This window comes from Canis lupus, chromosome 16, assembly GCF_048164855.1.
Source record: "Canis lupus baileyi chromosome 16, mCanLup2.hap1, whole genome shotgun sequence".
Taxonomy (NCBI): Eukaryota; Metazoa; Chordata; class Mammalia; order Carnivora; family Canidae; genus Canis; species Canis lupus.
The window spans coordinates 41,910,097-41,925,898 of NC_132853.1; the positions used below are offsets into that span (position 1 = coordinate 41,910,097).

A 15,802-nucleotide genomic window follows, 5' to 3' on the forward strand; every position below is an offset into this window, starting at 1 on the left:
AGCACTTTAGTTCCCTTCTAACATGCTTAAACAATCCTCCACCTTATTTTTTTTAATGTTTTTTTTTTTTTTTTTTTTAGATTTTATTTATGTATTCATGAGAGACACACGGGGGGGGGGGTGGGGGGGGGGTGCGCAGAGACACAGGCAGAGGGAGAAGCAGGCTCCATGCAGGGAGCCTGACATGGGACTCGATCCTGAGTCTCCAGGATCACATCCTGGGCTGCAGGCAGCACTAAACCGCTGCGCCACCAGGGCTGCCCCAATCCCCCATCTTAAAAAAAAAAAAAAAAAAAAAAAAAACCCAAGTCCATGCTCTTCAGTGGAATGAACTTTTCAGTTCATTCAAGCAATATGTAAATAGTTGCCCAGATGAAATTTTCAGTAACAGTGCAACAGGCTCTCTAAGTCTAACCAAATTCAGAGAGGACTCTCAAAGCATCCTCAAACAATGGCTTCAAGGCAAGGCCAATATAGCTTACTCCTAAACATCTCTGCAAATGAAACGGTGGGTAAATGAAGTCCAAAGATAGCAGCCCTCCAACCTAATTTTGGTTTTTAGTTTCTGACTCTTCTACCCAGCAAACCTTTTTCAAGACTTGGCAAGCAGGCCACAAAGTAAAAAAAGTAAAAATTTGGTCTTCCCTAACCTATTGATTCCTGCTGCTTTCTTGAAAGAGTGGGTAGAGATCCTTGGGTGGCGCAGCGGTTTGGCGCCTGCCTTTGGCCCGGCGCGATCCTGGAGACCCGAGATGGAATCCCACGTCAGGCTCCCTGCATGGAGCCTGCTCCTCCCTCTGCCTGTGTCTCTGGCTCTCTATCTCTCTCTGTGTGACTATCATGAATAAATAAATAAAATCTTTAAAAAAAAAAAAAAAGAAAGAAAGAGTGGGTAAACAACTAATTTACAACAATGCTAATAAATTAAAACTGATCAGCAGAAAGCAAAACCCTAACAGCAAAGATAATCTGCAAACTCAATAGCCAAGAACTATTTATATTTGAGGTCAAACATAAGAGAATTACCTCTTAACAGCACCTACTTAACAGTTCCACTCAGAATATTCCAAGCCCTCTCAAATAAATGATGGCATGTATTGGTCACAAGAACAGAAACTTAGTTTTTTATGTTTGTGAAAATCATCCCTCTTTCAGATAATCTTTCCTCTGCTACTCACTAAAGACCCAGTTGTTTAGTAACAAACTTCTCATACCCTATAAACACTAAAGGATAACTTAAAGCCTATTTCCTCTTTGACATACTAGTAAGAATAAACTATTTCACTTGAATCTTTTAAAAATCTCTTGAAGGTGGAAAAAAAAAAAAAAAAAGACAACCACTCAAAGGGCTCCTACACTCTAACAAAAAAAGAAGGTACGTAAGCCAGAGTTTCAAAAATCTATAAGTTTCTAAGAATGGGACATTCTATATTCAACAGCCTTTAATATGAAACTCAAGACCATTCCGAATCTGTCCTCAGACATCACTAAAACACAAGTGGCATTTCCCTGGAATCTGACAAGAAGGGAGCTCCAGATCAGAGGTAACTATATTCCACCAGCCTCAGTTGCCCTCTATTGTTTCAGCTGCCTGTGTTTCCTTGCTTTGCTGAATTGTAGCCAACATACCATATTCCAGAGAGGCAAAAAAATATGTTATTACAAGACTCCCCCAGAAGGAGAAACTTCCACCACACTAATTCAAGAAACTTAAGGAAAGGCACCTGCTACTAAAATCGAAGGTTTAATATTATATTCAAAGAATATTAAGCACTTACTCTGCACAAGGCTCTGTATATTCAGCCATGAACAAAACAGGTATGGTTCCCATCCTCACAGAACAAAGTTTGGTGAGACAGAAAAGCAAACAAATGATACACAATTATAATTACAAAAAGGCTATGAATAGGGCAACCTTAAGTTCCAATATGCCCAGGACACACTGATCTACACTTGTTCAGTGTAAAACAAAAGCACTCTGCTTTATTCTCAACAATGTCCCAAGTTGTACTATAAACACTATGTCATCTTAGCTCTAAAGGATAAGGTACTATGAGAGAATAATGGGGGCAAATTACTTTACTTGGATGATCAGAGAAGACTTCCTGGAAGAGGTGCCATTAACAAAGTCCTGAAAGATGAGGCTCCATACATTCTGGAAATAAGAGTGTTCAAAGTACAGGACAGCAAAGACGACAGGACATGGAGTAGTATTATTTTTATAATACATGAAATTTTGCCTGATAGAACTCATGAGCCAAAGTGATTTGGGGGTGTAAGATTAACATGTAAGATACCAACATGTAAGATATCAACATGTAAGATTACTCTAAACATCTAATTCTGTCAGACCTCAAAATTCAAACATAAAGACAAAAATGAAGCTTTAAGGCAGTAGTTTTCAAATTTTTGTAGGTCATGAATCACAGATCTGCAAAATACTCCATATGTTCACCAAAACCATATATATTCATGTGTGCACACATACACACAATTTCAGGAGGTTCACAGACATCACCCCTACCCAACCCCACTAATACCAGAAGTTCACGCACGGACTCCAGGTTTTTAGAAAACAAAACAAAAAAAAACAGCCCTCTTTCACTAAGGACAAAAGTAAGTTTGCAATTTTATTTCTCTATTTGGGCATTAGAAGGTTTCTTAAGTCTGAAGGTACGCAGAAATAAGGAGAAACCTAAACCGGTATGTTTTTCAAAAAGGTATCAGAACAAACAATTTTATGTTAATGGAAAAAATGAAAAACAACAGACAATGTATGTATCACCAAGAGCCAAGGAGTCTCAATGTTTCCCATTTTGGAGCCAGAACTGCCCGCAAGTCCTTACCTTACTAACATTGAGTGAAGCTAGGGGAGGAGGGGTTTCTGTTCGGTCATTAATTATTTCCACTTCTGAAACATACTGTAAGTTTATGAGCAAGATATCTGCATGGTTGGGCTTTCCACTGGAAGAGGGACATTCTGGTGAAAAAAATAAAGTTAAGGAAAATAGAGGCAAACAGCACTGACGCATCCCAAAAGGGGCATGGAAAACAACTGAAATGAGGCTGGTGTAACAGGTGTGCCACGAGCAAGAAGGGGGAGCATTACAAGAATCCTAGCTCTCCTCAGGAAATCTCTGCCTGTCACCTTCCACCCGCTCAAAACCCCAGAACCAAAAGATCTCAAGCTTTTCAAAGCCAAATACCATCCAAAATTGGAAGCCTCAGAAAGGGTTTCCGTCACCTCTCTACTGGTTGTATGGAAGCATAATGCAGTGTTAATGCCATATATAGAGTTTGTCTTGGACCTAAGGAACCACACAGAAGAGGCATTACTCTCTGTTCTTGGTATAATACTTTCATCTATATACTGCTCTTTTCACTTTTTTCGATTTCAGATTTCCCATTCCGCAGAGGAGAAAACTATAGGACTGGAAAGGAGGCTCACTCAAGGTGAACCCAGCTACTTAACCCATTTATCTATATATGTATTTATTCATTCATTCATTCACTCACCCCTCCTCCAACTATTTATCAAGAGTATATTATATGCCAATTAAAAATAAAGTAATTCCTCATTCCAAAATCCTTCCAACTAACCCACTAATGTAAAAGGTCTTATTTGGTCCAGGTCTGAGTTTTTACATTTTACCCAAAAAAAGCAACAGTTCTTGCTGTAGAGGACATCTTCCTAAGCTAAAAATATCTACAACTAGTGGTTAAATAAATTAAAATACTTGCCACTCAAATGCAGCATTCAGTAGAAAACTTCCTTTTGAAAGATGCCATAAAGGATTACTCCTCAAAAAAATAAACCCACCTGTGGCTCAAAAAGAGGGGAAGGGGTGGTACATTTATTACAACCAGGAACTATTTTGTTTCCAAGACTGAGTTTCCTGGAGTAATTCAGAAATCATTTCCACCCCAAAGAAGCAGGCCTTCTTTTCCATTCTGTTAATCACCACCACTTCCAAAAGGGGAGGCAACTACTATGGAAAAGTCAGGACTCCATGTGCTGGGCTGAGCAAGGGAACGTAACTTACTCTTTCACCTGTAACCCACACAACCCTACACGAGCCCCTAAAAACCGTGGCCTTCTCTCTGGGACCAGGTTTCCAATGGAAACATTCTCAAAACAGCAATTTTCAAATGACTGAGAAACCTCATTCAGTACTCCCCGCCCCCAACAGCACCACGCACACACACACACCAGCAAAATAAGCCCCTATCCCCATTTCAGATACAAACTGTCCTGCAGTTACTCTCCCCCCAAAGCAGGCGAGGCCCATTTGGTCACCACCCCACCGCCGTTCCTTGAACCAAATCCTCCCAGCAGACACCCCCTCCTAAACTCCATACCCCAGCCCTACTAGCAGCTCTTTACTCTACACACCCCCTCCCCACATGATTCTACCCGCCCCCCTTCCATCCGGGCTCCAATCCACCAGCCCCCTCCCACGACCACCCTCTCTCTCTCTGGAGCACTGTATCGCCTCTCACAGCGTTTCCCCCGAAAAGGCATCCGCGTGTCAAGCCCCCCTCCACCCACTGACCCTCGCTCGGGGCCCAGCTCCCACAAGGGATGGGAGACAGGGTCCCCAAAGCGGACCGAGGGACACGCGAAGAGGGGGAGGGGAGCTCAGGGCCGTGCGCATGCGCTCCGGGCGCCGCGGTAGCCGGTCGCCCCTAGGCCCGGAGAGGGCCCCAGCCGCCGCCGTCGTCCCCCACCCCCCCACCACCACACATACACGCCGGCCCGGGCTCGGGCTCCGCGCAGCGAAGGATACTTAAAGCCAGCATTTTGGACTGGTAGTCGAAGGCTACCACCTCGCCCTGCAGCCGCTGCTCCTGGCACGTCCGGCACGACACCTGGCTCCCAACGCTGAAGTACTCGCCCGGAGGAGCCGCCATCTTGGGAGAGCAGCCGCGGCCGGCGGCGGCGGCGGCAGCAGCGGGCGAAAGCCGGGCCCCCAGTGAGCGCCGCGACGCGACGCACGAGGCGTGCTGACGTCACACGCCAGGGCGTGGCCTGGCTCTGGGTGGGGCGGGAGCCTAGGTGGAAAGGGAAAAAAGAGGAAATAAAGGGGATCTGAATAAGTGTTTGTGCAACTGCGCCCGCTTATAAAGTGCTTGCAGAGTCCATTTTAGAAGTTAAAGATAAATGACCTACGTGGCATGAAAAGAGGAAGGAGAAGGGAGCTGCAATCTCTATTATGTGCACACCTTGACACAAGACTTTAATGAATGAACTCTATTTTACATAGAGTAATCTGAGGCCCAGAGGTCTTAAGGAAACTTGCCCAAAACGATTATACCCAGTTACAAAGTACTAGTGGGAAGAACATGGCCTATAGGATTAGCTAAACTAGGATCGGAGTCCCAGGTCTGCCACTTAACTAAGTTCTATAACCTTGAGCAAATTACTAACCCTGACCCTGTATCATTACTTTTTCTATATTATTACTTACTGAGCATCCAACAATCTATTGAGGTGAGAATCAACATCTTCAGTTTACAGATGAAGAAACAAAAGTCTTAGACTAAACTTGGCTGAGGTCGCACAACCGGAAAGAATTCGGTCTACCTGTTTCCAAAGACGGTGCAATTTACTGCATTAAATAATACCTCCTAGAGTATTAGGAGGTTAAGTGAGATAATGTGTACAAATGAATGCAGTTCCTCCATGATCGCTCATCACCCTTGGAACTCAAGATGCTTCCACATCTCCTCCCATCTTGTCCTCTCTAGAAAGCCAGGCAAAGGGCAGGAATGTGGAGCAGTGGTAGTGACAAAGGTGGCCTTGGGGCAGTTTTGGCCCTCCCCCATTAGTGTCCATCTGATATACGAAATCCACCTGCTCTCATCCCCCATAGAAATTCTGGAGCCTCATTTATGAGTAACAACAGGTTGATCTTTCTCTAATCCAGAGGGAGGCAAAGGGCCAGCCTTGGCACTACCTAACCTGAACACAGTTCAAAAGCGTTTCCTTACCCTGCAAGAAACATCAACTTCCTAATGTTGGGTGTTTATTAGTACAATCATTGTAGTAGGAATAAAAGTACTGCTTGCTCCCTCTTAGTTGTGTTTTTCCAGGGAACTTTCAAGTCTGACCCCCACAAGTCACATGTAACTCCCGCTCCACTTTCTACATGGCATTGTGATTACAGTTTTTCATATATATGACTGCCGGTACTGTTAGGAAAAGCTTCCCGGAGGAAGTGAAAAAAATCTGAGACCTGAAAGACAAGCAAGATCTCTATAAGGAGAAAGAGCTTGGTGATTTCAAGGAACATAAAGCAATTCAGAAATATTATGAAATGGAGTTGTGGGGGTAGGCTGGTAAGGGTTGTCTCACCGGAGCCTGAACAAACTTTGAAAGACCTAGAAAATGTAGGCTTTCTCCTTGGGGCAATTGAAAAACATTTAGCAAGGTAGTACAATAACATATCCAGCTTCCGTTCCCCACACCTTTTTAATTAGTGAAATTAATCTCTTTCCAAGAACCATATTTACATTCTCCTTTTCATCCACCCATCAGAAAACTCTCCAAGAACAAAGTTGCTGGAGGTAGGAAGAAACCGGGGAGCCACTCAACAGTCTCCTCCCACCCCAACTCTGCCTCCAGGCAGGATCTCGCCCAGAATAGCTGAGGTTTCTATTTTGTGTGTGTGTTCCTCGAGAAGATATTTCCAAATTTTGTCGTGGATGTGTGCCCCTCCTCTTCCCATTCCAACCCAGCTGCTACCCCATAGTTTACCTGACCAACGGGGTTTTGGGAGGCAAGAAAATGGAAAGAGGGAGAAAAGCAAGCCTAAAATTGAGAGGAAGTGTGACTTAGACTGCTACGTGTAAGAATTCTCAAGTGTTTAGGGAGGACTCCTCAAGATGAAGAGGCTTATCTGTCAGCATCCGAATCAATAACCGATGGATTCGGGCCGGAGATGCTGGGGCTGGGGGCGAAAGGCACGGATTGATTAGCGGTGTACGCAAATCTAGGGTCCCGCTTCAGCGCCACCGGAGATGCCGACGAGGGAGTGTCCGTAGCCCTCTCTCCAAGAAATCTCGGGATATCTTTGGAGGGTAGCGGTACGGGAGAAAAGAGGTCTGGTCTGGAAGGAATCCTGACACTGATGATTACACATCCATCTTCGCAGCAGCACAGCAAGAAGCCCGGGCGCGTCGCCGACCCCTAGGCTTAGTCCTTCCCTTGACCCGGAACAGCAGCGAGAGCCGCCTCTGCGCCCAATGCCCACGTGCCGGCAACAGCGGCCACGTGGGGCTCTGCGGAAACGCCCTCGCAAAGGTTTGTCCCCTGCGCTGCCCAGTAGAAAGGAAGGCCCGGGAAGAGCACAAGAGGAAGCGTACCGGCGAGAGGCCGGACTCCCGCGAGTCTGGGACTGCCGAGGGGCGGGGCAGGGGGCGGGGCCTTGCTGGCCGCTGGCTGGAGGCGGAGCCTGGGGCTCAGAAAGGTGGGCTTTGGACCGCCGTGGGGAGCCGCTTCCTGGCTTCCGAGACTCCCCGGCTTCCGCCTTACAGCAAACCCCCGCCCGGCCGGCCCCTGGGTCGCCATGGAGTCCCATCTGGGCGCGGGCATCGCGATGGCCGAGGCGCTGCAGAACCAACTGCCTTGGTTGGAGAATGTGTGGCTCTGGGTCACCTTTCTGGGCGATCCCAAGAGCCTCTTTCTTTTCTACTTCCCCGCGGCCTACTACACCTCCCGCCGCGTGGGCATCGCAGTGCTGTGGATCAGCCTCATCACCGAGTGGCTCAACCTCGTCTTCAAGTGGTGAGACAGCGAAGCCCTCGGCATCCTGGTCCCCCACCCCCATGGGCCCTGAGTCCTGGGCAAGCCCTGAGCTCTCTCAGCAGGTGCCTCAAAGGCTCGCCCCCCCGCCCCGCCCCAATGAACCCCATGGCCTTAAGACCTCCTCATCCCTACCCCGTGGCCCCTGACGTTTTTCCTTTGAGCATCATTGTGCATCTTGGTCTCAGACCTCAGACCCATCTTACTTCATTAGACCAGTGTTTCTCAAACGGGCCTGATCAGAGAAATCACCTAAGAGGTGTGTTTAAAAAATGCAAGTACTTCATCCCACCTCAGACGTGTTGACTTAGAAATTTCAGGGGAGGGGTTGGGAAAACTCTATTTTAAGGAGCATCTATGGCAGCTTAGGTAGCAAAAGGTCCTGCTTCTCAAGTCATTCTTTCATTCATCTAGTCATTCATTTATTTGACATTAAGTTGTTAAGAAGCGTGCTTTGTGCAAGGCTTCACACTAGTTGCTAAGGACAGAGAAGGCTGGAAAATTAAGGTGCGTTTTCCGACCATGACCAGCAGAATAGGAAGCACTTGAAAACTTGCTAGAAATGCGCCATCTCAGGGCCCAGACCAGAGCTCCTGAGTCAGAATTTGCATTTTAACGAGGACCTCAGGTGTTTGGAGTAAGGCTTGAAAAGCACTGCTTTCCAGGAAACTCTTCTTCCTTTTCTCCTCCATTCACTAGTGGGCTCTTCACACAGACTTAGAAGCCAGGCAAGGGAGTGGGGCCCTTAGGGGTTATCTCTTTGTGCCACCTGTTCTCTCTTGGGTGAAGAGAGGAGTTCTGCCTCCTGCTGGGCGTGAGCTGCTCCTCCCCTCACCTCAGCCTCCGTTCCCTGCCTGAACCCTGCCTGGACGAGGGAAGGGAGTTCAGAGGAGACACTCGAATGGGCTGAAATGACTTGCTGAAAGACAAAATAGGAATTACCTTCCCCCCCACTCTTTTCTGCAAGGGCTTCATCCCTCCTGAAAACGGAAAAGCAGCAGTCTCATCATTTCCTTCTTGCCTAATTGCCCTTTACTTTGTGCTGTCTCCCCGCTCAGAGTCTGTGTGAGCCTCCCTCTCTGCTGGTCCCTACAAGACCACCACCACCGCCGCCTTGACTAGACACTCTCAATGCCCCCTCCCAAGTAACAAAGCAAAGCCCCTATTCATTTCCTAAGTGTGTTTTGAACACGCAGTGTGTGAACCTGGTGATGAGGGGAGGCGGTTCCCTTTTGTGTCCCTCCCCCGCAGCAGCTTTTCTGCTCTCACCTATTCTCATTCTGGCAGCAGTAGCCTAGCCTCTTCAGGGTCCAGCAAAACACCTGCTGGGCCAGGGGACTTTGAACTTTTGGTCCTCCTTGTCCTTTCTCACCCTCTGTCCATTTCCCACTCCTGATTTCAAACACAAGAGACTGGCCTAAGGAGTTCACCTGTAGATAATTCCGGCTGGAGTTTAGGAAATGGGGAGAGAGGGAGAAGCAGGAGGGTCAGTGGAGGTCTGGAAGCAAAAGAAAGAGGCAAAGCCTGGGCTCTCTAGGAATGAGAAGAGCAGGGCCAGCCCTGTAGTAGGATGGATAAGAGCAGGACCAAAGAACATTTAAGAGCGTGTAAGTGCACACACACAATCTCTTGTCTCTTTATCACTTAAAAAATAGCGCGTGTTCTCCTGTTCCAAGGCAAAAAAAAAAAAAAAAAAAAAGTCCTTTCAAGGTAATGCACAGAATTGGAATCTCTTTCTAACCTCTTTCTAATCTCTTTCTAACCTGCAGGCCCTCCAGTGTACTCCAAGGCATCCTTCTGTTCCCCACCTGTTTCCTTGGCTGTATGTGCGTGTAATGTCATCTTGCATCTGTTCTCTCCTAGGTTTCTGTTTGGAGACAGGCCCTATTGGTGGGTCCATGAGTCTGGGTACTACAGCCATGCCCCAGCCCAGGTTCACCAGTTCCCCTCTTCTTGTGAAACTGGTCCAGGTGGGAAGCCCCAAACCTCCCTGTCCCCGTGTGGTTGGGGTTTGGTGAGTGTTTCAGAGTACTTTTTAGCTAGGGTGGTCTAACCGGAGGCCCAGCCTCTCAGTTACTAACCCAGAGAACAAAGAAACCCCAAGAAGACTGAGTTGAATTCTGGGAGGGAAGCACCCATACCAGAGTGCCAGTTGCCCACCTTGTTTAGAGTAGATCCAAGAGATACTGGGCAAAGCAGAAGCCTGAGAGCAGTGGCCTCAGGCAGAAGTGAAGAAGGCTGTAGGGTGGAGAGAGCCATGGACCAATGATGGAGGGGATGAAGGGGTGCAGTGATGGCAGCTGTGTCCAGCCATCACTGGAGGCTCCTGAGTTCCACTCTCATCCTCTCACCTCAAGCTTCTGGATTCCCCGGCAGGCAGCCCTTCTGGACACTGCATGATCACAGGAGCAGCCCTCTGGCCCATTATGACAGCCATCTCTTCCCAGGTGGCCAGTCGGGCCCACAGGTATACCTTGGCATTGCCTACCAATGGGGGCAGGGGGATGGTACGCTGGATTCAAAAGACGCAGCAGGAGGGCAGCCTGGGAACTGGAGTTCTGGGGACCCTGGGGCATTTGGTCCAACCATGAAATACTTGGATGCTGAGAGAAGCCATGCTGTGTATGGACACCTCCTGAACCATTTGCTTTTCTTTGTAGCCGCTGGGTGAGGGTGATACCTAGCCTGGCTTACTGCACCTTCCTCCTGGCGGTCGGCCTGTCTCGGATCTTCCTATTAGCCCATTTCCCTCACCAGGTGTTGGCTGGCCTGATAACCGGTGAGCAACTGGGGCAACAGAGTGGGCCTAGGGGTTGCCACTGGCAGTGGGAGGACCAGTGTAGGTTCTTTCCATCGTACAGCAGGCCCAAGGCCCCCTTATACCTCAGTCTATTCTGCCAAACTGCCCTACAGCTCAGCGGGGCTCATATCCCCAAACTCCTTGAAGCTGCTGTCACCCCACTTCACTAGGTGCTGTCCTGGGCTGGCTGATGGCCCCCCGGGTGCCCATGGAGCGGGAGCTAAGCTTCTACGGATTGACCTCACTGGCCCTGTTACTGGGTGCCAGCCTCATCTATTGGATCCTCGTTACACTGGGCTTGGATCTTTCTTGGTAAGTCCTGCTTTGAAGCTTCAGCACGCTGGGGCCTCTTCTGCTTTGCCCGTACCTAGCCTAATGGGTCCCTGGTTGGCTATAGCTAAAAGGGGACACCTGTTCACACAGACTCTCCTGGTGTCACAGCAGAACGTGGGGGTAGACCCCAAAGAAGCTAAGAGCCATTGGTCCTCTTGTTTCCAAGGGAATGTGTCTCCTGGCAAAGCCCTCTCCTCCCCACAGGTCCATCCGCCTGGCCTCCAAGTGGTGTGAGCGGCCCGAGTGGGTGCATGTGGATAGCCGGCCCTTTGCTTCCCTGAGCCGCGATTCAGGGGCTGCCCTGGGTCTGGGCATCGCCCTGCACTCTCCCTGCTACACCCAGGTACGGCGGGCACAGCTGGGACACGGCCAGAAGATAGCCTGCCTTGTGCTGGCCATGGGGCTTCTGGGCCCCCTGGACTGGCTGGGCCATCCTCCTCAGATCAGCCTTTTCTATATCTTCAATTTCCTCAAGTTCACCCTCTGGCCATGCCTTGTCCTGGCCCTTGTGCCCTGGGTGGTGCACATGTTCAGTGCCCAGGAGACACCACCCATCCGCTCTTCCTGACTTCAAGTGCCTCCCGTTGCCACTTGCCCATGACAAAGCCAACAGTCCATGACCTCCACACTCCAGAAAGTGGGCCTCATCCCCTTCCAGCTCCCAGCAGGCCCTGTTCATCCTCAGTCTCCCACTGCTCCACCATCTGGTCTTAGCCCCCAAAAAGGGCCTTCTCTCTCCCAGAAATGCTGGTCCTCCTGCCTTCTCCCCCCTGAATCCCCAGGGAGCTAAGGCAACATCAAGACCTATGGGCTCCTGTAACACTGTGAGGGGCTCAGAGCAGCCCCAATAAAATTCTTGAATAGTTCTGGATTTCTTTCTTGCCTGTGCACACATTTCCACTGAACTTGCCTGTGTGTGTGCAAGTGAGACCCTTGCCAGGCCACCTGTTCTGCACTGTCCCCCACCACCACCACAGTTTCCATGGAGACCTTCAGCCTGGGCCCTCTCCCCAGCATCACCACCTAGGCCACAAGAGAGGTCCTATGAGATGCTATGGCTACATTCAGTGAAATCTTGTCTTTAACCTACAAGGACAGAGACTCACTCCCTCCCACCCCAGCCTTGTTTCCTAAATTGGCTAGTTCAGTGGCTGAAGAAAAGAAGAGCAGTTTTTTCTTCGCCAGGATGGGGAATGAGAACCTCTACTCCATTTGGAAGCCCAGAGAAGAGACATCAGCCCCAGAAGGCACTGCCAGAAACAAGTTTATTTACATAAGGACACACAGTGTAACAGATTACAAAATCCTTAACTGAAATCCATATCCAGGGAGACAAAGCAAGGAGTGGGTTTACATGAGAACCAGACTGGCCATGGGGAGAGGGAGGGTTAAGGACCCGGAGCTGGGGCTCAGCACGGGGAGGCTTGGTACACTGGGCCTGGCCCCATCTGCATCCCGCAGGAGGATCTAGAACACACTAACAACACACAAGACACAAGCACATGATGAACCAATGGTGGTGAGACTCCTGCCCCTCCCCTGGCTCCCTCAACCCTACTCAGGCCCCCATTAGGGAAATAAATATGTAAACAGATTGGTGAGGCCCGCAGGACAGAGTGGAAAGAAAGTATATGTGGTATCGGGAGGAGGAGGGAGGCAGACTCAGCCCCCTAGGAGTCACTTCCCATCTTTGGTTTCCTACAGGCTAGACAGCATTCCCTAGAAGCCTTGTGGGCCCCCAGCCCCAGAAACGGCTGGGCTGGGCTCCTAGGAAAGAGAAAGAGTGGTGCCCAGCCCCTCCTGGTCTTCGCTCCCTTGGGCCAGTGGCCAGCAAAGGAAGCACAGGATGAAGGGAACCTACAGCTAAAGGCAGACTCCTGGGTTCCTGGGTTCTGGCCCTGCCCCTTCTAGAATCCCTATTCTCACCATCCCCAGGCTTTACAGTAAAAGGCCCCAGGAGGGAGGTGGGCCACTGACCCTTCTCATGGCATGCTGGATGGCTAGGGAAATGTGGTCCTGAACAGCAGGGGGGCTCTCACCAGCCTGGAGTCCCCCTGCAGGGACCACCTCCCCCTCCCCAGGCCGTACCAGCAGAGGGACAGGGAAGCCAACAGAGTAAGGCAGAGAGCAGGCCTGCTTCTACAGCTCCTCCTGGTCCCTCAGAACCCAGGAGTGCAGCCCCACCACTCCCCACAACTGTGACCCTCTCCAGCCCCTAGGAAGGGGAAATAGGCCCAGAGGAGTGTGAGGCAACACAGCCCTGCCTACAGAACATAGGCCCACATTCTGGGGCACTAGCTTTCCCCTCACTACTGAGGCCCAGAGAAAGGAGAAGGGTTCTGTGCAGAAAGGATGAGGACAATGAAGAGGGAAAAAGGTAAAGTATCACAGGGTGGGAGCCCCCCTCCCCTCCATTCTGTATCTTAAGACTGTAGAGCAACCTTCTGGATCTTCCCCTGAGGTTGGAGAGGGGAGGAGGCTGAAATTAAGGCATTTCCCCCCAAGTCAGCTGAAGCCAAGGCACCAAACTTACTGCTCCCTCCTCTCTCAGGGAGACCCCAAAACCAGACAATACTGCCTGGACCCCCATGCCACCCTAAGCTGGCCCAGGCTCCAAGGGGGAAAAGGACAGGATGCAGGAAAGTGGGCATGGGACACAACATGGAGGGTGGCTGGAAAGTCCCCCCCCAACCTTCCAGGGGAGCAAACTTCTAGAGTGGAGACCTGGGCCACACTGAGAGAAGCCAAGGGGGAGGCCTGAGACAGCTTTGAGGAGCAGGGAGGCAAGGCTGAGAGACCCACACAGCACACGTTGTTGAATGTGTGACTTTTTGTTTTTAATAGAAAAAATAAACAAAATCACAATGATGAAGCCCAGAGGGATGGGGGCCAGGGCGTCACAGGGCAGGCTCCTGTTCCATGGGCTCCTCTGCTGGCCTGTGGGAACAAGCACACAGACGGGGGATTGTTGAGGTGGGGGCACTCACTTGAGCATAGGCAGAGGTCAGGAAGGCGGCTTACCTGGGGCTATGCTCCCGGGCAGCAGCAGCCTGGGCCTGCTCCGCCCCCACCGACAGCAAGGCCATGGCGCTCACAGTCTCTGCCTCCTCCGTCTCACCTGCCTGGGCCTCCCGCAGGGAACGGCCTAGACCAGCAGCGAACCTCTGGACGCAGCTCCAGTGCTTGCCTGAGGACGAGGAGTAGGCAGGTGTCAGGGAGGACAGAAAGCCCAATGCTACGTCCCCAACCCTGGCAGACCCATAGGCTTCTGCCCCCTTGGCAAGCTGAGGGCTGAGCCTCTCTGCCTGTCCCCACGCACTCTGGATCTCGATGACTTTCTCTAGTGTGGCCACTGCATTGATGTTAGGCTTTTGTTGCAAGACTGCCTCGTCCAAGGGCTGCAGCTGGTAGGGGAAAGAAGAGAAGGCTTATGGTAGGGAATGGCTGGTGGTGCCTGGCCCTCTAACCACCTCATTGAGCCTCAGACATCTTCCATGACAGGGGCAAACCTAGCTTTCTGGAGGAACTCTGGGTCAGAAAACCCTCCCTGGCCACCAGCTGTCTTTAGGACTCAGGAAGACCTTCCCACCTTCTTGGTCAGTGCCACTTGATCAAGAAAGGGGCCCTTCACCCCTAGTGCCTCCTTGCATCCCTTACCTCCACGCTGAGCAGAGCTGAGACACAGGCCTCAGAGGCATCACAGATGGCGGTCAAGTCGTGGCCTCCCTCCAGGGCCAGCACCACCCGGCCCCCTGCCAGCGTCATCAGCTGCCTGGTCAAGTGGCCAAAGCCTTTAGGAGGATGAGTGAAGGGAGGAAGAATTAAAAAAAACAAAAACAAAAACAAGAGGCGTAACAAATAGCACAAAATAAAATGGTGAATTTAAACCCAAATATATATCCTTAATGAAATTCAGTATCAACAGGCTAAACGCTCCATTAGAATAGATGGGCTAAATACATTCCAATTACATGTCATAAGGAGCACCACTGAAACGAGGGATCTACAAACTCCATCTCTAGGACTCTGGAAGGAGATATACCCTCTGCTACCCCACAGCCACCTGCTCCCCACCCCCCCAAGGCCAAGGTCAGCAGAAGGAGAGGGGGAGGCTCCTGCCAAGATGATTCCAGGTTCTGGACCTGCCCCCCACCAGCCCCCACTTCCCTCCTCCCAATCTATGCAATACCAGTCTATTCCTGCCCCGTGCCCCCACTTAACCCCATCCTCACTGCTCCACAGCCTCCCTCAATCCCCCAGCAGCTCACATCTGGCGGTGACAGAGTAGCCACCCAGTGGAGACAGGTGTCCCTCAACAGCATCAAACCCGGCAGAAACCAGGACCACGTCAGGTGAGAACTCGTGGGCAATGGGCATCACCACTGTCCTGCAAAGGGAGGGCCCAAGCTAACCCGGGCAGGTGGCTAGGCCAGGCCTCACCTCACTCTGTGTTCCCCCCAGAGACAAGCCCCTCCACCCACACCAAATTGAGTGTTTTCTGCCCCTCCCATGGCAGGGCCCAGGGTCTCCCACCCCTCCCTCGGCCCTTCTCAGTCCCCACCTGAAGGCCGTTAGGTACTCCACGTCTCCGATGGGGGGGTCCACACCTCCCGTCCATGCCACGTTCACATTGTACCCAATGCCCGGCCCTCCGCCAACCTAGCAGCGTGGTGGGGGAGGGGTTATTCTCACTGCCTAGGGACCCCAGACACTGCCCCTGCCCTCAGCCCTGATTCCAACCCTTACTCCCACTCACTACTGCTCTGCACGGAAGGGCAGTTGGCCTGCATGGTCCTCCCACTAGGAGCCCAGATTCCCCAGGGAACCAGCACTACCACAGGCATCCGTGGCTCCCTGCTAGGTCC

At 50.7% G+C, this 15,802-nt stretch overlaps 3 protein-coding genes across 11 annotated transcripts in view; 1 reads left to right on the forward strand and 2 right to left on the reverse strand.

The window, feature by feature from the left end:
* The window catches only part of LSM12 (LSM12 homolog), a 28,202-nt gene extending 18,046 nt beyond the window's left edge, over nt 1–10,156 (reverse strand). The window contains exons 1-3 of the mRNA XM_072780809.1: nt 9,965–10,156; nt 4,788–5,052; nt 2,847–2,980 (exon numbers count right to left, since the gene is read on the reverse strand). Of these exons, the coding sequence (XP_072636910.1) occupies nt 2,847–2,980; nt 4,788–4,911 (258 nt within the window). The 5' untranslated portion in view covers nt 4,912–5,052; nt 9,965–10,156. The remainder of the gene's footprint in view (nt 1–2,846; nt 2,981–4,787; nt 5,053–9,964) is intronic.
* Nucleotides 7,332–11,803, forward strand: G6PC3 (glucose-6-phosphatase catalytic subunit 3). 2 transcript variants are annotated; one of them, XM_072780808.1, is made up of 6 exons: nt 7,332–7,786; nt 9,668–9,774; nt 10,181–10,271; nt 10,465–10,583; nt 10,775–10,916; nt 11,142–11,803. In XM_072780808.1, the coding sequence occupies exons 1-6, from the start codon at nt 7,569–7,571 to the stop codon at nt 11,503–11,505; spliced, it is 1,041 nt and encodes a 346-aa protein (XP_072636909.1). In that variant the 5' UTR covers nt 7,332–7,568; the 3' UTR covers nt 11,506–11,803. The 2 variants fall into 2 exon arrangements, with proteins under 2 accessions (XP_072636909.1, XP_072636908.1); XM_072780807.1 differs by having other exon boundaries at nt 7,370–7,786; nt 9,668–9,818; nt 10,162–10,271.
* Nucleotides 11,804–13,749: 1,946 nt separating this feature from the next.
* The window catches only part of HDAC5 (histone deacetylase 5), a 35,937-nt gene continuing 33,884 nt past the window's right edge, over nt 13,750–15,802 (reverse strand). For 7 of the 8 annotated variants that reach the window (XM_072780801.1, XM_072780806.1, XM_072780799.1 and 4 more), the window contains 6 exons: nt 15,499–15,596; nt 15,206–15,324; nt 14,595–14,728; nt 14,257–14,341; nt 13,959–14,124; nt 13,750–13,874 (listed from right to left, as the gene is read on the reverse strand). In XM_072780801.1, the coding sequence (XP_072636902.1) occupies nt 13,835–13,874; nt 13,959–14,124; nt 14,257–14,341; nt 14,595–14,728; nt 15,206–15,324; nt 15,499–15,596 (642 nt within the window). In that variant the 3' untranslated portion in view covers nt 13,750–13,834. Of the gene's footprint in view, nt 13,875–13,954; nt 14,125–14,256; nt 14,342–14,594; nt 14,729–15,205; nt 15,325–15,498; nt 15,597–15,802 lie in introns of those variants that run through there. The other variant, XM_072780798.1, reaches the window with a different exon arrangement.

Excerpts from the sequence above, each read along its gene's own strand:
- G6PC3 (XM_072780807.1), top strand. The coding sequence starts at position 7,569 with ATGGAGTCCCATCTGGGCGCGGGCATCGCGATGGCCGAGGCGCTGCAG. Across the intron at positions 10,272-10,464 it reads GTGGCCAGTCGGGCCCACAG|CCGCTGGGTGAGGGTGATAC; the intron begins GTATACCTTGGC and ends TTTTCTTTGTAG. Across the intron at positions 10,917-11,141 it reads CTGGGCTTGGATCTTTCTTG|GTCCATCCGCCTGGCCTCCA; the intron begins GTAAGTCCTGCT and ends TCCTCCCCACAG.